At 40.0% G+C, this 24,202-nt stretch overlaps 1 protein-coding gene across 3 annotated transcripts in view; it reads left to right on the top strand.

Annotated features, from left to right (window-relative positions):
• RBMS3 (RNA binding motif single stranded interacting protein 3) overlaps window positions 1-24,202 on the top strand; it is a gene marked incomplete at both ends in the record, with an annotated part of 444,014 nt that overhangs the window by 296,856 nt on the left and 122,956 nt on the right. For all 3 annotated transcript variants that reach the window (XM_080610082.1, XM_080610080.1, XM_080610081.1), the window contains 2 exons: window positions 692-849; window positions 15,318-15,397. In XM_080610082.1, coding sequence (XP_080466208.1) covers window positions 692-849; window positions 15,318-15,397 — 238 coding nt within the window. The remainder of the gene's footprint in view (window positions 1-691; window positions 850-15,317; window positions 15,398-24,202) is intronic.

Here is a 24,202-nt window from a genome sequence, read left to right on the forward strand (position 1 = left end):
AAGTTTAACCTAAAAATCCAAATTAGAATGAGAAAGATTTCTTCTAATTTGCTTTCTCCATTATTTATACTGAACGCTATATTTTGTAAGATATTTTAATTCAGTCTGAGAATAAACATGCAACCTGTCTCAGCAGGACCTTAGATTGAACTGCAGAGCTCCCCCCAGTCCAGTTAGGTCTTGTCCACATTATCAACCAAGACATTTCTGATGAGGAAAAAAAAACCCAAAAAGTACTATGGAAAGTGTTGTGTGTTTTCAGTGAAGCTTGCTCATGATGAACAGGTTGAATGGGAAGTGTGCAGGCTGGAAAGCACATCTGCTTAAAATGTGTTGAGTTTTCTTTCTTTGTTTATGTTACCAGTGAGCACATTTGTGGAAACCATGTTTTCTTCACAATCTGTTTGCTAAATCAGGACACAAACACGAGAATACTTGTGCATGAGTAATTTTCATAAATGAGTGGCATCACTGAATTCAATAAGAATCACATACAGAATTAAGCACATGCATGAAAGTTTGCAGAAATTTGGCAAATACGTTGTTGTCGTGAACAGCTAGCCCAGCTTTGCTTCTAATGCAACTATAAATTCTTGGCTTGCTCTTGTTTTGAGTAGCCCTCATTGTATGAGCCATAAACTATTCTATTGTGCACAGTCTAACGGAGGATATTTTTCTCATTTTGTCATAGCAACAAGAGCAAGATCCCACAAATCTATACATCTCAAATTTACCCGTTTCCATGGATGAGCAGGAGCTGGAGAATATGCTGAAACCCTTTGGACATGTCATTTCCACCAGAATATTAAGAGATGCTAATGGAGTCAGCAGAGGAGTCGGCTTTGCCAGGTGAAACCTTTACACTTTTTTGGTTCATTCACATTTTCCAGCTTTGGTCCTTCTCAAATGCTATGTATTTCATAACTCAGAACTTTCATAGTTATTGAGAATGCAGAGCAGCATCTTTATCAGATCATGTATCTGTTCTTTCCACCAAACTGAAGAATACCAATGCAGAAGGATGTTCATGTCATTGTTCTAAATATAGTCCATTACATGTATGTGTATGTAAATAAAATCTCTTGGAACAGTGATCTATCCATGCATTATTAAGCTTGGATAATAATAATAAATGTTCTACAGCCAGAAGCACACACTTGATGAAGAAACTGTTTAAATGTTTAGCACAGATTTTGTAACAGGAAAAAGGAAATTTATCAGTTGGAAGAGCAAAGGAGAGGAACTGTAACTGAACAAACATGCCTTGCTTGAAAGCTGCAGGGAACTCAAGGCTGTGAGAAGAGTTTAAGAAGAAATATTTGCATATAATAAACCCTGTCAGAGTAGTTAGGTATTTTTGACAGAATGAACAGCATATTATCACCGTGTACTTCATTGTCAGTACAGATAGACAAGTTTCCATGTTTGCCCTCAGGGAATAATTATATAGATTCTCTTCAGCTTGAAACATTCTTAAGTCAAATAGTTTTCTTTTGAAAAGCCAAGGAATAGAGAGCTATATATATAGAAAGGTATTGAAAAAGCAAGTAAGTAGAGAAATTTGCAATTGTGCTGAATTTTGAAGCAGAAAACTGAATCAGAATTAAGTTTTCTGCTTCAAAATAAAAGGAAAAGCAACAAATTATTGTTTTTGCAGAATATTCGTAACACTATGCTTTGTAGAGAACACAAAATGACTTAGTCATCTTGAGAATTTCTTTGAAATGCACCATGTCTTGCCATGTCATGGCACTTCTGTTAAGTGTCATAACACCACTGAGTGAAATGGGGTATGATAAAAAAGTGGCTTACAAGATAAGTGGCATTATAGTGTTATCTTTGTCCTTGATGTGAAAGATCATCATGCATGAAGAATGTTAAGATAATGTTGTCTGAATTCAAATGGGAAAAGGCAAAACATTTATGCTGAAAGATGACACACTGTTCCTTATGCATTCTTGCGGATAATAACATGATTTTTTCTAGCTCGCTAAGTAGAGATTAGTGTAACTCAGGGATAAACTTGCATTTTAAAAAATTGACTTCGTGTGTGGAAATGTAATTATGTAACAAATTTCAAGAAACCTTTAGTGATCTAACATGAAGGTTGTGTAATTCCCCATGCAAACAGTAGAGGGGTAAAGCCTTTGCTCCATCAAAGTATACAGCAGGTCTCCCATTGACTTGAACAAAGCCAGGAATTCAGAACTGTGGTTGAATGCTGACTCTTGGCTTTGCAGGATTATCAGTACAAGATTTAATTACGTGGCCGCCTGATCTTTTTGTAATACAGTGCTATTTGGTATCTCTTCTCCTCCACATCAATCCAAATAGATTAATCTGTTTAGTTTTGCTGTAGTCAGGAAGCTTTTGTTCTAGTCTATCTACAGTGTGAGCACATGCTAAGTGGGTATAAATGCAATACAGGTAGGAGATGGTAGCTGTATTTCAGTCCAGATAAAATTTTAGAAGTTCAGATCAGCAACTCTTGTGGTGATCCTGGCAATTACCCACTGCCTTCTGACCTGGGGACTTTCACTGCAGTATATCTTGCTTGCTTGTGGATTGTGCCATGCTGCTTAGCACAGCTCTTAACTGAACTACAGAAGCACAGGAGAAAAAGTTAACTTTGCACACACTAAAATTATGCAGCATCCAGCAATTTTGAGATTTGGTGTTTCAGATTTATTAATTGCTATGATGATTAAACATTACATTTTGATTCTGTCCTATTATGTGACTAGTCAATCTCAAAATAAGTATCACCAAGGTGCTCCCCAGCCTGGTGCACCCGACAGACTACTACCCGCTGCTGGTCTTCCAGACAGGTGGGGGGAAGCTGCTTCCCGCAGTCTGAGGGGGATGAAGAAAGACTACAGGGCCTTGGGGCGGATGGTGAAAGAGTCTGGGGCTCAAGTGATCTTCTCCTCACTTTTTCCATCTTCCGGTGATGATGTGGGACTGAATGGGAAAATTCAGTCCGTAAACAATTGGCTACGAGACTGGTGCTTCAGGCAGGGCTTTGGGTTCTTTGATAACAGCTGGTTTTATAAGGCTCCAGTCCGGATGATGGCACGTGGGAAAGGTTTAACTCACAGAGGCAAAAGGATGCTGGGGCATGAATTAACAGGGCTCATTTGGAGAGCTTTAAACTAGATTCGAAGGGGGATGGGGTTGTAACTGGGCTTGCCCTAGTGGGGCAGCACTCTAGAATTGATGAAGACTGGGAGGCCTCCTATAATCCTAGGGTGAAATTGGTGAGCTCAGCTCCCTCCTTGAAATGCCTGTACACCAATGCGTGCAGCATGGGAAATAAGCAGGAAGGGTAAGAGACCTGTGTTAAGTCAGGAGATTACGATCTAGTGGCAATTACAGAGACATGGTGGGACAGCTCACATGACTGGAATATAGTCATGGAGGGCTATGTCCTTTTCAGGAAAGACAGGCCAGCCGGGCGGGGTGGTGGGGTTGCTCTTTATGTGCGAGAGCAGCTGCAATGTACTGAGTTCTGTCCAGGAACAGGGGACGAGCGAGTTGAGAGTCTGTGGGTGAGAATTAAGGGGCAGGCTGGCAGGGGTGGTACTGTTGTGGGTGTCTGTTACAGGCCACCAGATCAGGGTGAGGAAGTTGACGAGGCCTTCTACAGGCAGCTGAGAGCGGCCTCACAGTCACAGGCCGTGGTCGTCGTGGGGGATTTTAACTTCCCTGATGTTTGCTGGAAGGACTACTCAGCAACCCAGCCACAGTCCAGGAGGTTCCTCCAGTGTATGGATGATAACTTCCTCATGCAAATGGTGGATGAGCCAACCAGGAGAGGAGCGCTGCTGGATCTCATCCTCACTAACAAGGAGGGTCTGGTCGAAGCAGTAAAGGTTGAGGGCTGCCTTGGTTGTAGCGACCACGAGATGGTGGAATTCAGGATCTTGTGTGGTAGGACCAGTACAATAGCAAGTAGAATTGCAACCCTGGACTTTAGCAGGGCAAACTTTGGCCTTTTCAAGCAATTGCTAGAGGAAATCCCATGGGCAAGGCTGCTTGAAGGTAAAGGGGCCCAAGATGGTTGGCATTCAAGAATTGCTTATTCCAAGCTCAAGAGCTGAGCATCCCGACACGTAGGAAGTCAAGGAAGAGGGCCAGGAGACCTGCGTGGCTAAATAAGGAACTGCTGGGTATGCTCAAGTGGAAGAGGAGAGTTTATAGGTCATGGAAGGAGGGGCTGGCCACTCGGGAGGAATATAAGGCTGCTGCTAGAGGATGTAGGAAGGCAGCTAGGATGGCTAAGGCCTCCTTAGAATTAAATCTGGCAAGAGGGGTCAAGGACAGCATAAAGAGCTTTTTCAAATACATAGCTGATAAAACTAACATCAGAGGCAAGGTAGGCCCACTGGTGAATGGGATGGGTGCCCTGGTGACAGAAGATACAGAGATGGCAGAGTTATTGAATGCCTTCTTTGTCTCTGTCTACTCTGCCGGAGGCAGTCCTGAAGAGCCCTGTACTCCTGAGACCTCAGATGAAGTCAGGTCACTGGAGCAGTTTGCCTTAGTCGACGAGGAATGGGTTAGGGACCAGTTGAGCAATCTGGACATCCATAAATCCATGGGTCCAGATGGGATGCACCCGCGGGTGCTGAGGGAACTGGCGGAAGTCATTGCTAGACCACTCTCCATCATCTTTACCAAGTCTTGGGAAACGGGAGAGGTGCCTGAGGACTGGAGGAAAGCAAATGTCACTCCAGTCTTCAAAAAGGGCAAGAAGGAGGACCCGGGTAACTATAGACCGATCAGCCTCACCTCCATCCCTGGGAAAGTGATGGAACACCTTATCCTTGATGCCATCTTAAGGTATGTCAAGGATAAGAGAGTTATGAGGGGCAGTCAACATGGCTTTACCAAGGGGAAGTCATGCTTGACCAACCTCCTAGCCTTTTATGAGGAAATAACATTGTGGATGGATGATGGCAGAGCGGTGGATGTGGTCTACCTTGACTTCAGCAAAGCATTTGACACAGTCTCCCACAGCATCCTCATAGCTAAATTGAGGAAGTGTGGCCTGGATGATCAGGTAGTGAGGTGGACTGCAAACTGGCTGAAGGACAGAAGCCAGAGAGTTGTAGTCTATGGGGCGGAGTCTAGTTGGAGGCCTGTATCTAGTGGAGTGCCTCAAGGGTCAGTACTGGGACCAGTATTATTTAATATATTCATCAATGATTTAGACGAGGGAATTGAGTGCACTGTCAGCAAGTTTGCTGATGACACTAAGCTGGGAGGAGTGGCTGACCCGCCAGAAGGGTGTGCTGCCATCCAGCGAGACCTGGACAGGCTGGAGAGTTGGGCAGGGAGAAACTTGATGAAATATAACAAGGGAAAGTGTAGAGTCCTGCATCTGGGCAGGAACAACCCCAGGTTCCAATATAGGTTGGGGAACGACCTGTTAGAGAGTAGTGTAGGGGAGAGGGACCTGGGGGTCCTGGTGGACGGCAGGATGACCATGAGCCAACACTGTGCCCTTGTGGCCAAGAAGGCCAATGGCATCCTGGGGTGTATTAGAAGGGGGGTGGTCAGTAAGTCGAGAGAGGTCCTCCTTCCCCTCTACTCTGCCCTGGTGAGTCCGCATCTGGAATATTGTGTCCAGTTCTGGGCCCCTCAGTTCAAGAAGGACAGGGACCTGCTGGAGAGAGTCCAGCGCAGAGCAACTAAGATGATTAAGGGAGTGGAGCATCTCCCTTATAAGGAAAGGCTGAGGGAGCTGGGTCTCTATAGCTTGGAGAAGAGGAGACTGCGGGGGGACCTTATTAGTGTATATAAATATATAAAGGGGGAGTGTCATGAGGATGGAGCCAGGCTCTTCTCAATGGCAAACAATGATAGGACAAGGGGTAATGGGTATAAACTGGAACGCAAGAGGTTCCACTTAAACTTGAGAAGAAACTTCTTCTCAGTGAGGGTGACAGAACACTGGAACAGGCTGCCCAGGGGGGTTGTGGAGTCTCCTTCTCTGGAGACATTCAAAACCCGCCTGGACACATTCCTGTGTAACCTTATCTAGGTGTTCCTGCTCTGGCAGGGGGATTGGACTAGATGATCTTTTGAGGTCCCTTCCAATCTCTAACATACTGTGATATTCAGAAAGCAAATGGAGGTAAAGACTTCTGGTAGACAGCTGTTGTCAGATTTTTCTGCTAAATGGAAATGATTAGTAGTTTTATAGTACTGCAGGTGGCTATTTAATCATTTATAAGCAAGGTAACTTCAAATGTTCTTGGCTGAAAATTATCTGAGCAATGTCTGGCCACATGAGAGTTCTGCCTCCTTTAAAGTATGCATGTACAAAACTTGCTCCCTTTTTTAAGCTGTGGTAGTATCTCTTTCACATCCCTCAAAAGCAACTGGACTTATTTTCCTGAAACTTTATAGAGCATTTCACTGTGGCTTGAACCCAACTGTGCCTTGGTATGCTTCAGGGGAGAATCTGCGGAGGACAGTTATGAGCAAGGGACCAGAGAAAGGAAGGTTTAGACTCCAACTGTGACTCCACAGAAGTTCTTCCAATTGAAAGGAAATTGGCAGAACCTCTGGACCTGCCTCTGCCTCACCCCAGCCCATGCTTTGTACTTCTGTCGTGGTTTAAGCCCAGGCCGTAAATCAGAACCACGAAGTCCACTTCCCCCCCCACCTTTCTTCCCTCCGCTCCTGGAGGGACGGGGAGGAGAATCAAAAGAATGTAACTCCCATGGGTTGAGATAAAAACAGTCCAGTAACTAAAGTATAACACAAATCACTACTGCTGCCACCAATAATAATAATGATAAGGGAAATAACAAGGGAAGAGAATACGATACCACCCGCCGGAAAAGAGAGCCCGACAGAAAAGAGAACGTGCCCTTTCGGGTAGCTCCCAGTTATATCCCCCCAGTTATATATAGTGGGCATGATGTGCTGTGGTATGGAATACGTCTTTGGCTAGTTTGGGTCAGGTGTCCTGTCCCCACTTCCTCCCGGCCCCTCCTCCTCCCTGGCAGAGCATGAGACTCACAAAGTCCTTGGTCAGTCTAGACGTCAGTGTTATCAGCTTTGTTCCTAGGCCAAAAGTCAAAAACACAGTGCTGCAACAGCTACTAAGAAGGAGAAAAACTGACTGCTACTGCTGAACCCAGGACAACTTCAAAGCCATGCTAACTGGGTCCAGGCTGTCTGTGGGACCTGGCGTTCTGCAGGGCTCGTGCTGCTGTTGTCGTTTGACAGTGTGGGTTTCTGCTGGCACAGGCAAGCAGAAAGTGGGACTAAACACAGCCTATCATATAGCAGAGACAGAAATTAGAAGGAGGAGGAGGAAGAATAAATACTAGAAATAAGGAGCTGGAAAAGGAGGTGGTGCGGATGAAAAGCTATAAGTTCAGTCTGTCTTAAGATATCAAAAGAGGGAATGACACAGTGGTTCCCTACACACAGGGATTTCATCACAAGACTTAAAACTGTAGGTGTTTCTCCTAAATCCCCAATCCTGGAAGTCATCTAATGAGTTCAGCATCTGATCTTCCATTTAAAACATGTAAGTGGATTCCTCAGAGCTTAGAACAAAAGCATAGTCCTTCATCCTCAAAAAAAAAGAAAAGGAAAAAAAGCCACAGGAACTGGATTTGAAGACTTTTTTTCAAGATGCAGTTTTAAAGCTGATCTCTTATGACTTGACTTTTGCAAACAGGACATTAGCGATATTGCTGGTGGTGGTTTAGGTAAAAAGCATATCAGAGGTAGTAAGAAAGAAAGTCTTTGAGGGAGGCTGGTATTACTGGGCACGAAAAGGTGCTGAGTGCATGGAGCGAAATATTTAACTTTATCTTGAAGATGTGTTGTCTCTTGTAAAGAGGAAAGTGTATTTGCTGGAAGACCTGGCTTTCCACAGGCCCATAAAAGATGTTAAGGTAGGAGAAGATAAAGAAGTAACAGAATCACATTGGAGCCAAAGCAGCGGTGCCATCTTGCTAAAAGAAAGGGGGAATATTTAGAGGAAGATTTCTGAGGATCAGTGATGATGCTACTTTGGAGGCAGAGAAGCATTAGCAGCAATGGGGGATAAAGAACTTCAGGCAGTTTAAGGCTGTATTTGTGAAGAGGGGAAATGCTTTGTTCTTCTTTATTCAAGGGTTTAATTGAAGGCATTTGAAAAGGTGCTATAAATTTAGCTTGAACAAATCCAGCATTTGGGATAGTAGTACAGGCTTAGATATTATGAGGATCATTCCTACTTTCAGTCAGAATAATGATCTGTCACATCTTACATCTTATCCAGGAAATTGCTTTGTAATTGATATCTCAGATGAAACTAGAAATCCCGAATATGCCCCAAAGACTTTGTGTGTTATCTCTAAAATATTCCAATGCCTGTGGTGGTAAATTTCTATTGAAAGTCCCCCCTTAGAAGGGGCGCACAGCATCACTGGAAGGTGCTGGGGAGGTCTGTAAAAGAATGTATCTCCAAGACCCTCACCTCTGCATCTGGCATATGAACCTGGACCAAGTTTGGTAGACTTAGTACATCCCTAAGAAAATGCCAAGCATGGAGCTGCGCTCTCATGGAGAAGCAGACTCCCAAGAGGGAAAAGAGGGGCAGGATTCAGGGACAAATATCATTGGGACTCTGTAGGATGAAAATGAATATGAAGCCCTTCAAGGTGAAGAAGGAGGAATAAGAAAGTTGGGTGCCATCAGATAATTTAGCTGAGCAATTCTCATAATCCAAGCCTGAGGTACTGTGAGCTTAATTGAACTCCTTGGGACATGAAAAAGGGAGCAAGGAGGCATTGGGATATACCTTAGGGAGGGACTTACTGATACCACTGAATCAATGAAATAAAAATTGTACTGAATCAATGGAATAAAAGTCCAATTTATATTTAAGTAACCTACTGTAGAGATACTAATATTAGTAATACCATACATATGTGTACCACACTCAGATGAGTAGTGGAGCAAGCATTTTTTAGGTCCTTTTAAATGATAAAGTGCAAAGAGTTAGAAAGCACTAACTTTTTAATTTTGTTTTCTGTCTTGTAACTTAAAACGACCTTGCAAGGTTCACCCCCAAGCGACATTTTACAATGAAGTCATAAGCCTCTGAAACCAGAAATTTATGATGGAAATGCCGACAGTCAGACAGTCAAGTATTGCACTGCTGGCGGGCACCAGTATAATACTTAACCTGAGACTGTGAAGACAGTAGCATAAATCAGCCTGGGTCTAGGTGGAAATGACCATGTATTCATATAATTCTTTTCCAGTAACCTGAGAAAATTTACCCAATGCAAACTGTCAAAAAAGAGTGTTATCATGCTGTTCCCAGCAAAAGACCAAAGTCAGAAGATTCTGAATTAGCTGTCTGTATCATCTCAAAGCAAAATGAAGTATAAAGGACATGCTTCTGTTCCTTTGTGACAGAGCTGGGCGGGGGGGTGGGGGTGTGTGTGTCTGTAGTGAGGTTTTTACCCACTTCGTTGTTGGGACTTTGGGCTTCATCCTTGTCTTTTCCGTACTTTGTTCTTCTGGAAGAGCTTCCAATGAGATGCTTTTCTCTGCCTTCATATGCTTTTTGTTAAACTAACCTCCTGCTTGTCTGCATTTTACATGTCTTAAAATTATTCTTTGGAAACAGTGCTCAACTTAGCTACTGAAATGGAGCAACAGAAAATGGGAAACAAGATTTTGAACCCCCACAGGATCATTTTTCTATTTATAGAAGTTTTGCATGGATTTCAATAGAAATGGACGTGCTCCAGTTTCCACTGAAACAAAACAGGAGAGCCAAGGCTTTAATTTTTATGTTCTTTTTCTCAAAGGAAGCTGTGCATCTTTCAAGGGGTTCAGGATAACATAGGTGTCATTTAATTATATTGGATTTCTTCTGTAACAAGGAGGTTTCTCTATGGAGAGCAATGTAGCTCTATGCAGAGGTACGCCCTCAGGAAGCTCAAAATGGTCACCTTGGCATAATGGGCTGTGCTGCATGGACCATATCCTTGGAGAAGTGGAGCCTATCCTGTCCTCACCAGAGAGGTTTCTGCAGATTTTGTATATTCATCTGAGATAATAAGCAACCTCCTGTTGTTCATGGAAACAGGACTGAACATGAAGAATATGCATGCAAGACATGTTGGGAAAAGACATTGTTTATGAGCAATGAGGAGAACTTGTCAAAATTAATATCTCTTCCTAGGCTGTAAGTGACAAAGGGAATAGTTTTTCCAGCATAAAATGTATTCAAACCAAAAATCACAAACATCTGGAAGCAATCTCTTACCAGCTGCAAAGTTTGGGACATAACATAGCTAAGTCAGTTACAGGAGAGAAGAAAATCACAAGTTGCAGCCATGTCAGGCTCTTAGAATGCCTGGAATTAAATTAGCAGAATAAAATAAAGAAATAAGTGGACATGTTGACATAGAAGGATGAAGAATTGAACATAAGGAGGTGCTAAGAAACCTCATACTAATCAAACCTGTCTTGTAGCTTTGGAGTATTTAAGACTGGAGATAATTTTCTCTGACCTCTTTTGTATCTCATGAAGTTGAAGTGCTCCCACTTACCTACAATTGAGATAATGCTTGTCTTTTACTAAAATATGACTTTCAGAAGTGATTTCAACATATCAACCAGGGGAAAAAAAAAAAAAAAGCCTCCTCTTTTCTGTCTAATGTGTGCCACTGGCTCATCTTCCTTGTAGTTAAAGGTTTCTGCCTAATTTCTTTTTCAAATTTATCTGGTTCTTGTCACAACTTTCTCAGCAAGATTAAAGAACTGCTTAGTACCTAGTTTATTCTCCACACAAAGGTACTTATGCACTGCTATTAGAGTACCCCCCAGTCATCTTTTTGATATGCTAAAGAAAATGAGTTTTTCAAGTGTGTATTCTAACTATAGCCTCAGTTCTTTGGAGTCCTCCACTGTATAATATTGCTACTACCTACCTACTTCCATCTTTGCAAAATGCCTTAAAAAGTTGTCCTGGGTTCAGCAGTAGCAGTCATTTTTCTCCTTCTTAGTAGCTGGTGCAGTGCTGTGGTTTTGACTTTCAGCCTGGGAACAGCACTGATAACACCGATGTTTTTAGTTGCTGCTTAGTAATGTTTAGTCAGACCAAGGACTTTCTGAGTCTCATGCTCTGCCAGGGAGGAGGGGAAGCCGGGAGGAAGCAGAGACAGGACACCTGACCCAAACTAGCCAAAGAGGTATTCCATACCACAGCACATCATGCCCACTATATAAACTGGGGGCAGTTACCCAGAAGGGTTAGATCACTGCTGGAGTTGGGCTGGGTATCAGTCGGCGGGTGGTGAGGGATTGTATTCTCTTCCCTCATTATTTCCCTTATCATTATTGTTATTCGTGGTAGCAGTAGTGATTTGTGTTATACCTTAGTTACTGGACTGTTCTTATCTCAACCCATGGGAGTTAACATTCTTTCGATTCTCTTCCCCATCCCTCTGGGAGCCAGGGGAGGAAAGGGGGGGGAGCGAGTGAATGGCTGCGTGGTACTGAATTACCGGCTGGGCTTAAACCACGACAAAAGTAAAGAAACATTGCCCCCAAGCTTTATTATCCATGCCTTTATAAATACAAGAAAACAACAATCATAGAATCATAGAATCATAGAATAGTTAGGGTTGGAGAGGACCTTAAGATTATCTAGTTCCAACCCCCCTGCCGTGGGCATATTGCGGTCATAACAGAAATGTTGTAGTAACGATTTAATCTTTAAATATTTATTCAGTATACAAAAAAATTATAGACTTGATTCTCATTTACATTATTATTATTATTAGGTAGTGTAACTATAGGGTATATGTAAACCAAACCCATGTTTTACCACTAACTGGTAATTACATGGTACTGAATATTTCTTGTGTAATAATTATGTAGTCAGCATGTTAATCCTTGTATACAAATTTATGAAGTTATTTCTTGACACTGCATCGATCTTTGTAATAAGCATGTGTAAGAGCTTTTGGTTTTAAAAAGAATTCCTTTTCCTTTTTATTTTTCTATTTTTTTACCGTGAAGGTTCTCTTTTGTTGTATTACAACAGCATGTAATGACTACACTGGAGCCACTATGGCCTATAAAGAGAGTAATGTACTCTTATTTTTAAGCAATAGCAAGACATGAACATCAAACTATCTGGTTGCGATACTTGCTTAAGCCCCCCCCCCACCTTTTTTGTTTGTTTGTTTGATCTTTTACTAGTCATATTGAGACTACTCAAATTTGCAAACTATGGCTAGAAAACAGTCATCAAAACAGCCTTTCTTTTCAGATTTTTTAAAAATCACTCCCTTTCCAATTGGATAGTATACAGACAATCTAGTTACACTGTATTTGGGAGCTTTACAATTCAGTTTCTGAAAGCTGGAATTATATAGACACAGGTGAAACTAAATTATAATTTTCATTGTTTTAGATGATTATCTGTACCTCTAAATATCATAAAAATCTGGTCTGTGGCTTTGATTTTTTTTTTTTTATTTTTTGCAGTGCATTTCTTGATTCAAAAACTCAGATGCATTATAGTTAGGTCCAAATCGCATTTAAACATGAATTATTACCTAAGATCCTATTAGGATGAGCACCAAAAACATTCTGTTGAAGGGATTTTGAAAATGATACTTCTGAATTATCTGATCAGCTATTTTTGTGATTTTTTTGTGACTTATCTGATCAGCTAGAATTTCTATTACCATGTAAAGCCAATGTCCTCCCCTTTCCAGCGAGAGAGTTGAATATTTGTAGCTTTCAATAGAAGGTTATGAAGCTTCTACGGTCTTGTCTTTTCTCTAGAATTTTGTCATCTGCCACATTTTTTGATCTATCAATTATGAAAGCAAACCCAACACTAAGAAAAATAGATTTAAGAGTGCTCTTCCCCCAAGTTTAGCCATGCTCCAGTGACCTTCTTTTGTAGAAAACCTGTCCCCTGCAAGCTAACTTTTGGCATGTAACAATCCTTTTAATGATGATTTTATTAAATACCAGTTTCAACCATCATTTTAAAACATTTCTATCTCAGACAAGAAGAATAAATTCATGACAAAAAGCATTTTTTGTCCATTTCCCCTCTGTTTCCAAACACACTCTAGAATAGGCAAGTACTGCAGCTTTTTGAAGAACTAGGTAGAATTTATTGGTGTGGACCTAAGGAAAGTATATTTTTATTGGGCTTATTCCCACATACGGCTAGTCTTTATGGCTAAAACAAGTGAGAAGAGAAAAAGGGATGTCTGAATTGATGTGTACAGGCAGCTGGGCACCTGCCATAGACACTGCTGCCTAGGTTGTTGATGTTGATCAGAATTTTAACTAAACTAAAACCAGGGTCTTGTGATGGCAAGTATCAGGCAATTTTAGTAATATGTCTGTTCTATACCCCACGTTCTTCCCAGTCAGTAAGCTAATCATCCTGAAGTTTGAAAGGGTTATTTCTTAAAAACAGGTATTGTGGACAAGTGTAAATTGTGATTCATACTGAGGTGGCCCTAGGATAGATGCCATCTACCCCATAGGCACAAGTAGCAGAAAGTACGTGGGGACTCAGGTAGGGGAGGGGTGGATGCAGTTGTTACTCAGCAGCACATCTGAAGGAAACACGTATAGGCAGCTTTGTCTATTGTGCTGCCTTTTCAAACTGAACCGATAATGCCAGTATTGGTTTCAAGTGAAGCGTGTGCCAGAGTATAGATAGCTAGCAATGGAATTTGAGAGCCGTTAATTGTGAAACTTGAGAAGAAAATGCACACATTCTTTTTCAGAGTGGTATTCGAATGATGGCCTTTTTATCCCAGAACACTGTGGGTTTCACTTTTATTCTCTTCCCACATAAAATGCATAAAGTGCACTGAGTCTCTTTCACTTGGCAGCTTATATATTGCATTCTTTGCAGGGACTGCTTTGGCTTGTTAAAATGTACCCCATGTATTAAAATGAAATTGTCACTGCTGTGTGGTGCAACATAACATGGTTTGACATCAAGTGCCTGCAGCTACAGAAAACAGACTTTTATTGCATTTATTCTTTCAGAGACAAGAGTCTCTAAAGGCTCAGTGCAGACAGTCGCTTAGTTAAATCTGAATGAAGCCAAAGTGAACAATCTAAGTTTCTGTCTTTTTGTGCTTGTAGAAATGGCCCAGTGCATAGAATATGCAGTGATATGACCTGGAAGGGACAATTTTTAATGATTTAAATCAGGATTTGTTGTTTTCTTGGTGGTAGTGGGGGTAATTCCATTGAACTCTGGCAAACTTGAACCCTAGAGGACAAACAACTGCTCTAATTGAGCCACTCTTTCCCAAAACCATGTAACAAGAAGGGTGGTGGATAAATTAATTTTAAAAATATCTAGACTGGTGAGAAGTAAGCAATATTTATGTCACTGGAGTTATTTTGCAGAGAGTACCTGTAAGCACTGGTGTATTGAAGGAACATTGAACATGGTTTTTAAATGCAATTTTTCTAAGAAAAACAAAACCAGTGTGATTTTCCTTTTCTTTTTGCTTGCTTATTAGCTTTTCATTTCTTTCTTCCCTCTCTTTGAATTTTCTGTACCACTCTGTAGCAAATTGTATCAATTGCTCTATGACCTGGTGCGAGGGCAGTTTACAAAACCTGAATGGTGAATTCCCAGATGTGGTATAAACATGGTTTGGGATTTGACTAGCAGCTTTGTATTCTTTGCAGTTCCATCAAAAATATGTGTTCCAGTTCACTGTTAATGCTTTAATTTCTGAAAGTTATCTTGAGGTCATAGGAGATAAACAGTAAGGCATTTCACCTACCAGTATTACATGTAAATTAGTCTTCATGCAAAATTTAGCTTTATGTTGTAATAGGCATATATGCATTGTCTTTGCTATACAGTCTGTCTTTGCAGGTTGGTTTCTTTTTTCGTGCTATTTGAAGTTATTTTTGGTGCACAAGGCATCTAGAAACATGTCCTTTGCCTTTCCAAAGCAGCACGTGAGAGCATAAAGAATGTCCTTGTTCAGGGTGGTCCCCCAGAGCCAAAAGCGGACAGTTCATTGACACTGCTGTGGCTCACACACAGCCGGGAGCACAGCTGCAGGCTTTGAGGGTGGCAGGTCCTTCTCCCAAGCCACACCATACCATAATGAGCTCAACCAGTTTCTCCGCAAGAACAGCTTTGAAGATGTCTCTCAGCATCTGTGCTTGTGTTTTTTTTCTCCTTTTGCTTTTTGTTGTTGCTGACTGAGCACTATAGCAGCCTAGTAACATGAATTGCCTCTACCCCCATCCCACTTTCTTCTCTTTTCCAGAATGGAGTCTACAGAAAAATGTGAAGTAGTAATTCAACATTTTAATGGGAAATATCTGAAAACCCCACCCGGTCTACCAGGTAAGTCCAGCCATCATTATAATGTTTAAAATTCACTGAAGAGTTTAGAATACAGAAATGCTGTAATTTCTGTATCCTATGTGAGCATGGCTTGTATTACCAGCCCTGCTAAGAGGGTGAACCTCCCTTTTAGAAGCCTGTAGCAACTTCCTCCTTGACCAAGTTTGTATTATTCAGACATTTATGCCTGACAGCAGTGAATTTAAGTACATATAAGAATTGTGTTGTCCTACTGCATTTTTTTCTTTAAAATGCTTATATTAGATGTGATTTTTTTTTTTTCCAATTAGAGCAAAGGCCACATAAGTAAATGCTGGTGCTTTTCAAACCAACTAGATCAGCAACTGCATTATAGTTATAAAATCGCCAGGATTTCAGGTTATAGTAACTTTGGGTTCTTTACAGTTACTAGTTGCAGTTACTAATATTAACAGCAATAGCTGTTAACATTAACTGAGGATATTTCAGATATGAAGTGATTTTATATCATTTGTACTTGCCATAACTTAATGAAATGCAGCTGTTTTCTGATACTACCTGCAGAACACATTCATTGGTGTGTCCATGCCACATTGAAAGGCAATTTCCAGCCAGTAGGTTGCTTTAGAAATCTTCAGCTGTCATCTGTGTGGCCATCAGCTGTGCAAAGTTTAGTGATCAGTTGCCTGATTCTTAGTGTTTGACAAGGCCTCCCCAAGGCCACAGATCTGCAAAGATTTCTCTCTCATATTTTCTGAAAAGCTATGTTAAGTGAGCAGAAAATCTTTGCAAGAATTGCATCCTAAGTTATTATCTTTTTTTTTTCTTTTTGACTTCCAGTAAACTATTTTCTCTTTTTAGTTACTTTCAGTAAATTCCTCCTTATTCATTGCCTGGTTCTTTATGCAGAAGATGTACTAAATAATTAAAAGAGAGCCATCTGCAACAGCTACTGTGTACAGTAATTGAGTGCTGCAATGTATGTATAAATTTTAGTCAAATCACCTTAATGAAAGAATATAACACTTGTGGTACAAGTTGCAAGACTCCATTCAATGGATTTCTTTTGAAAAAGTAGTCACAATTTTTCTTGACGCTAATGCCCTACAGCACCAGCTTGGTGAAGTGCAACAGACTTGGGCTGCATAGGACAATGGGCAAAGCAACATAGGCAGAGACCCTTAAACCTTTCAGTATACATACATTGAGTCCCAGTAGTAATCTGTTTAATATCATAGCAACACCCAATGGAAAGAGTGTGAATAGCAAGAAGTCAGTAAATGCAGCTTTGCCATTAAAACCCTGCATGCTCCATGGTCACATTCCTGGTTGTCTCAGAAAGGACACATCATTTGAGCCAGAAATAAAGCAGAATGTTCTTACACTGCCTGCCTGAGATAAAAAGGGTACGTAGTAAAGAATGAAAACTAGAAGTTCAAAATCTTATATTTTTTATTACATTTTTAAATTAATCAGGAATATATTGGGTATTCAACATCAGCAATGTGGGACATCAAAATAGGAGTCTTGATAAGATAGCATGATTACTTACTTTTGTTCCCAGGAATACACTGAAATTGAATTTCAATGATTATAACTTTTGCTGCTTTCTCAGTTAAAGGACATGAATCAAATTTTAGTTTCCTGAAGAAGGTGTCCATGTGGGAAAATTTTCTACCATGTTTCTCTCATGATTGTTGTGGTCAGATGGTGTTTTAGTTGCAAGGATGAACTGGAAAGTAACTATTTTGAGTTTTCATTTACCTAAGTACAATTCAGATGCAGATCAAGCATAATGCTTGGGGCAAAGCCACTGAACCAGCAACTGCACTCACTCAACTATGCATTAGATATCTGTAAGATCCCATTTTATCCTCCGTTTTTGGAGGGCAGATTTTGTAGCTCCCAACACAGATAATTAGAAATTATCATAGGGTATGTGATCCACATGAAAGAGAATTTTTATGCCTTATTATTAGAGTAAGGCTTATTTCAAATCCATATTTAAAAGACTTTTTGAATTCCTTCCTCCTCTTCTTCAGAAGCCAGAGGGCAAACATGATCACTTGAGCAGTTGTGTCAATTCAAGTGATACTGACCACTCATACTTACTTAACTTTCATCCAGTGCAAAAACCACTCAGTCGTAGTTTCTTCCTCTTGATGTAGATTCCTGATAGAGCTTCTACTCAGTTTATTGATCTGCACTATGAACCTGTATTTAAGCTTCTCAGCAAATATAGAAGTGTCTTGCTTTATCCCCTTCCTGGCAATTGCTTATCTTCCTGCATGAAGAAGGAAGGAAAATCAGGTCTCCTAGTTTCTTTGGAAAATCACAATCAGAGTCTGAATATTATCCTACCAGTATCCCAGTAATTGGCATAGAAAGAAAATCATCTCTAGTTGACCTCTTTATGGATTTCAGTTAAAAAATGAGGGAGCAGAGAACATTAGTAGAAGTATGCAACACTAGCTGTTATTAACCTCTACTGCTCAAAGACATGATCTTACTGTGAGAGAAAATTAATCAATCCTTTTAGGGTTAAATTAAATTGATTTAGGATTTTCAGCTATACTTCTTTTAGGCATAGCATTGAACTGGGAGGGCTTTACATGTTTGTCCAAATCTCCACTCACCCAAACTGATGTTCTGGTTCAGGCTTGCCAGCTAATAGGAGGTTGTATGAAGCCCATCAAGAAAAAAATCAGCCTGAGGGTAGGCTATTTTGTACAACCTACCCTTGTTCCTGAGGCAGTGAGATTATGGACCAGACAAACCGGTTTGGCAGCTATCTTCCATCCATGCTGACTTCCCCAGTTCTGAGATGTGATCCTGGTGACGTAGGGTATGTGTGTGGGAACACCATATCTGTAGGATAAAGTGTTCATGTTGTGGGGCTAGTTTTGCCTGGTTATCAAGTCATGATGGAAGAAGGACTGAAGCAGGTAGCTTTAATGTGATGTCGAACAGCCCATCAGAAAGACTGGGCACCATCAGGGTGGCTTTCATTATGAATCAGCCATGGACCATGACTTAGTTCCTTAGTTCCAAATAGTTATCTCAAACATTCATTTTTAATAGAGAGCTCTTTTCCAAATAGTGTTTCCTTCGCAAATGAAATGTAAGTTTAACTGGATGTAGGTGTTGTTTTTTTTGTTTTGGAGTTGGTTTCTTTCCTTGGCATTTTTGCTTGTTTGTTTGGTTTGGGCGGGGGGGGGGAGGGCTGGTTGGAATTTGCGTTTATGGTTTATTTGGTTTGGGTTTGTTGTGGGTTTGGGTTGGTTTTTTTTTTTTTTTTTGTTTGCTTGTTTGGGTTTTTTTGTGGATTTTTTTTGGGGGGGAGGTTTTGGTGTTTAGGGTTTTTTTAATTTTGTTTTTCTTTGCTACTTTAGAGGGGTTTTTTTTAAATAAAATAGAAATTACAGGAGAATCACTGCTGTGTACCTGAATGTTTGAGCCTGTCCAGGAGTCACACATCTAAGCTGACCCAGGCCAACAGTAAGTCAGGAGAGAGTAAAGCAGTGTTGTATCTGCAAGGAAAGAAAGAGCACAAAGAGTACTCTGAAGATTCTGCATTCTGTGTGTTCTCAAGGCAAAAATATGTCATTACTTGTTTGACTTTCTAATTTCAACTGCTGTCTGTTGTCTCTTAAAAATTGTGGAGCTGAATACTGGCAGCTCCAGACCACCAGTGACAATGTAAAGGTTATTTTCTGCCACTTGAAACATTTTGCTGGTCAGATGTAAATTGAGCAATACTATGTCTATGTTAGTGAATTATTCTCCTTAAGGGTGCTTCTCTATCCAACTACTTCACTTCATTCCATTCCAAAGGGAATTGCTCCACTGTCCTCCTTGCTCAACTAATAAGAATTTCATCATGTTCAGTCTTAGACATACCATACAAAATAATTGGTTGTTGCATAAATAATTAGTTAATATCTGCATTTCTTCCATACTGAGGAAGTACATTTATCCAGAAATCTGGAAACTCTCAGTGCTTGGGAGATTCCATGTGAATTTCATAAATATTCTGATTAGCTTTGAGTGATTATTTTTTTAGCAGGTTTTTGTGTTTGTTTTTGTTTTCCCTTTATTAGCACTGCTTTTCTGAGCTAAATAGACCAGGGCCTACTGGGTATATTTTCTTCCTATAGAGAGTGCAGCCCCACACAAAACTAATTGTACAGGCCCTGCATCACCACTCTGAAAGAGAAGTCAGCAAATGAATTCATCAGACTATAGCACTGTACGTCTCTGTCAGTACGTGAAAGGCACTGGTAATGATGGAGATAGCTCACTGTCAGTCTTTCAGTGCTGCATCTCTGTTGGTGAATAGGAGACTTTAAAGGAAATCCTGCTAATCTATCACATTTTGCAATCACTGAATTAATGTAAAATTTCCTAGCAATTCTGTCAGTAACAAAATGATTTCTCTTTGGATGGGCAAACTTAGGGTACATCTTGGCATAGAGTTTTTGTTCATCTCCCAGTATCCTTTGGATGCCTTTAAAAAACTTCATTTTTCTCTTTTTGAATAAATGTAAAGACTTAATGAGTTCTTACATTTCTCTTTGGAATTTCACAGGAACATAGAATCATAGAATAGTTAGGGTTGGAAAGGACCTTAAGATCATCCAGTTCCAATCCCCCTGCCATGGGCAAGGACACCTCACACTAAACCATGCCACCCAAGGCTTCGTCCAACCTGGCCTTGAACACCGCCAAGGATGGAGCATTCACAACCTCCCTGGGCAACCCATTCCAGTGCCTCACCACCCTAACAGTAAAGAACTTCTTCCTTATATCCAATTTAAACTTCCCCTGTTTCAGTTTTAACCCGTTACCCCTTGTCCTGTCACTACAGTCCCTAGTGAATAGTCCATCCTTAGCACCCTTGTAGGCCCCCTTCAGATACTGGAAGGCTGCTATGAGGTCTCCACGCAGCCTTCTCTTCTGCAGGCTGAACAGCCCCAACTTTCTCAGCCTATCTCCATACGGGAGGTGCTCCAGTCCCCTGATCATCCTCGTGGCCCTCCTCTGGACTTGTTCCAACAGTTCCATGTCCTTTTTATGTTGAGGACACCAGAACTGCACGCAATACTCCAAGCGAGGTCTCACGTCCATTATGCTCTCTCACAGCGTTTTCTAGTCATTATAGTACTTCCTAAATTTTACTGGCTTTGTAAATACTTTTGGTTGTCATAGGACATTGGGCCAATTCCTATGTCAGGGAAAGTAAGTGAGACAATGCTACAATGTGTGGTCAAGAATCTTACTCTTTCATAGCAGCTCTGTGTGGCTTTTATTGCTGATTCTAATGACAAGTTGCAAATATCTGACAAAAAGAATAGGGAAGTACTAATCTTGTGAAGATTAAGAACCCCACAAGTAACAAGTGTCTGGCATTTTGGGACTGAATTTAACCTGAGCAGAAACTCTTAAACAGAAAAAAATTATCTTCAACGGTACAGATGTATTTGCAAATACCTCATATCTTGTTTTAATCATTATTGCCATGCATTTTTCTCTTTAGAAGGTCCCAAGCACTGCATTTTTGCACACTCATTTCAGGAGAATGTATGTATATTTTCTTCCTTTCTCCTTAGTTTAAATATTTCTCTTAGGTCATCTCTTAGATTCTTCAGCCTTTGAGAGTATATTTAAGTATTTAATCGTTGTGTCAGAGAAATAGACTTAGAATATGGAATAACATATCTAGAGCAATATGTTTTCTAGGAGGTTGTGGCTGAAATGGTAATGAGAAAACAGTACTCCAGTTTTGAATTAACTCTGCAGTGGAAAATGTAGCAACATGTTCCACTGTTTTTCTCTTATGAATGAACAAATGATACCTTGTTTGTTATCAGTGATGGTGTAAGATGTTTTGCTGAATGAATGAACCTAAAATGTTTTGTTTGATAACTTTTTAGCCTCTTTATCTTAGTTTGGTGCTTTATCTTTTTATTTAATTTTCTCTTCATTTATATGTATAAACCCCTGAAAACTCTTCCAAAACTATATTTTTGGGGAATTTACATCCCTTTATCAAGGTAAGTAATAAGTTACTATAAATATCAATGTCTTTCTATCAGCAGCCAAAGGTAGAAACTATGTACAGGTTTATAGTTAGATTAAAACATTTGCTGAGTGCTGCAGAGAGCTTAAACAGAATAAAGGGCATTCTGGTAGGTACTGTTAGTACTCAGCAGAGCTAGTTTTAAAAGGATGTTATCTTTTGCATATTGTTATGTTCAGAAATTATCTTTGTTCAAAATACCTGAATTCCCTCACTTGTATCCTCAGTTCCTTTACTGTATATGATGTTAATGTTATCTGAATGTTTTATACTGCCTACTTACTAAGAATTCAGTTTTGTAAATATTTTCATTGTTATCTGCCAACTGCAGCATATAAATCCTTCCCCACTGTATCAGAAAATATGATCCATGTAAAGACCTTTGTAAAAAATCACTGTTTAATACATTTTCTATTTCTTTATCCTGTTTCCAATTCCTGCTTGTCATTTTTTATTCTATCACTGTTATCTTTTGCTTCCTCTGCTCCCTGAATGCACATGTTCAGCTTGTTGTTAACAGAAATTTCTTTTACATCTTGAACCCTCTAAATATCAGTTCCCAGTCTTAATCTTTGCCAGACATAAAATCTTTAATTCCTTCTGTTATTGTCCTGCCTGAGCCCTGGTGATGACCATGAGGCCACTGTAACACTTCCTGCTTTGCACCCCAGGTCCTTCCCACATCCTCAGCAAAGCGCAGGTGGCAGTCTCCAGCTCAGGAGTCTCTAACAAACTGCTCAGTGCAGAATGGGCTCTGTTGACCTGTTGCCTGAGTCATGATGGATGTTAAGAGGTGACTGAGTGGCATACACAGCTGTCAGAAGTTTCCCTAGGGAAACAGAATTTCATTTTTCAGACATCCATGGTTAAGATCATGTAGCCTTTGAAAGAGATGGTCATAAAGGAGGACTTTCTAACCAAGAAACTACAGGATAGGTACTGAATTAGTAGAAAATACAAAACCTCTTGCTTAGTAAGCAGTTCCTTGGTTAGGTCTTTGTGGCTTTGTTTTGTGGCTCATGCAGGCTTCTGTGATATGGCCAACCTCCTCAGTGCTGCTTTTCCTTTTAGAGCCATGGCTCTCACATAGCACCAGCAGCAGCTTCTGGCTTTGCCCTCCTTCTGGGTACCCAGCGAAATACTGCTTGTAGTTAATCTAGCCTGAGCTGACTCTTCAGCAATAGGTCGCCAATAGGTTGCGACTTCAGCTGAGATCAAGTGTTTCTTGAACTATCTCCATCCTTTCAAAGACAGCCTTTAAAAGTTAGCCAATATTTATGTTGCTTCATGGCATTCTTTGGAGTTTAAAAGGTGAAATGTGTCATTTTATATCGCTGAACAAGACAGGGTTCTTTAGCTCCTTTTTTTTTTTATTTCTCTAGAATTATGTTTATGTAACCTTCAGTTCTTCTTGCTGTGCTGACATTTGTGCAGATGCTTCTGGTTTCATTGCACACATTTCCATGTTTTGATGCAAAGCTCCATTCCAAATTTTCTAGATCTTGGTTTGTTTTTTGGTTGTTTTTTTTTTTTTTTTGGGGGGGGGAGGGTGTGTGTGTGTATTTATTTATTTATTTATTTTTAAGATTGTATTTTCTTTCAAGGCAAAGAGATACTATCTAAAAAAACCCAACAACCCAACTCCTATCTACTAATTTTCATTTACTAAAAATTTTACTAAAAAATTTACTGAATTTTCATTTAGCTTTGGCTAGGAGGATACAGAATTAGATATTTACCCAGTAAACCCCAATAGCTGGTACGCATTTATTTCTTGGAGGAACATGAGTTGAACTAGTTTGTATTTCTGATATTAGGAGGTGTGTATCAGTGCTAAATCACATAGTCTGGGACCACCAGGAAATTTGTGTGAGAGAAGACTGAGTGCTGACATTGTCTAAGGCCTGAGTTTTCCAAAAATATATAAAGATGTTGATGATGGGAGCATTCTCAAATTATCTGACGTGCTACATATATATGTCTTGGTTTATTTGCTCTTATACTTTTATATAAGTTCCTAGGAAAAGAACCATATCTTTTTGCATTTTAAATAACATTATTATGAAATACTGACTTTTGTAATCTTTCTGTATAATTAATGACAAATTATTTCACAGGGTTTGTTTATTACTTTGTAACTAGACCTAATAAAAACCATGTAAGATCAGTTTATTTATGGTATTGGAGTAATTCAGGTCATGATATATAAAACATCATTACTGCACTTTGGATTAAGATCTTTCACTTGGTTTATAAGATTGAAGTTGGAGAACGATAAGGCATATAAATGAGAAAAGATCATTCCTTGTTTCTTTCTGTCACAGTATCACCTGTCATATCTTTCATAAGGTTTCCAGAAGTCTGCAAGATAAATGGAGAATTGCATTCCTTTGTCATTCATAATATCTAGCAGTAATGAAGTGTGTCACAGTTTATCTAAACTAATTTTAATATATACATTTTTTCTTTTAAATTGGAGAGCATTTTTTGCTTTGAAAAGTGACTATATAAATCTTATAATTTAGCAATCCATTCCCTTTATATGCAATGGCAGATATATTTGCTTATGAGCAAAAAAGTCTCTTCTATATTTTATTGCTGCGTAGCCAGCACAGCTGAGAGTATGTGCACTGAATTCTGTCGTGCCTCATATATCACCAAGTGTCAACAAGTTTCTGGTCCAGGGACAATGCTGTTCCTTGGATGCACTTGTAAAATCCAAGATGAGACAGATGAGTTGCACAGGT

The sequence above is a fragment of the Psittacula echo genome (genome assembly GCF_963264785.1).
Source record: "Psittacula echo genome assembly, chromosome: 2".
NCBI lineage: Eukaryota > Metazoa > Chordata > Aves > Psittaciformes > Psittacidae > Psittacula > Psittacula echo.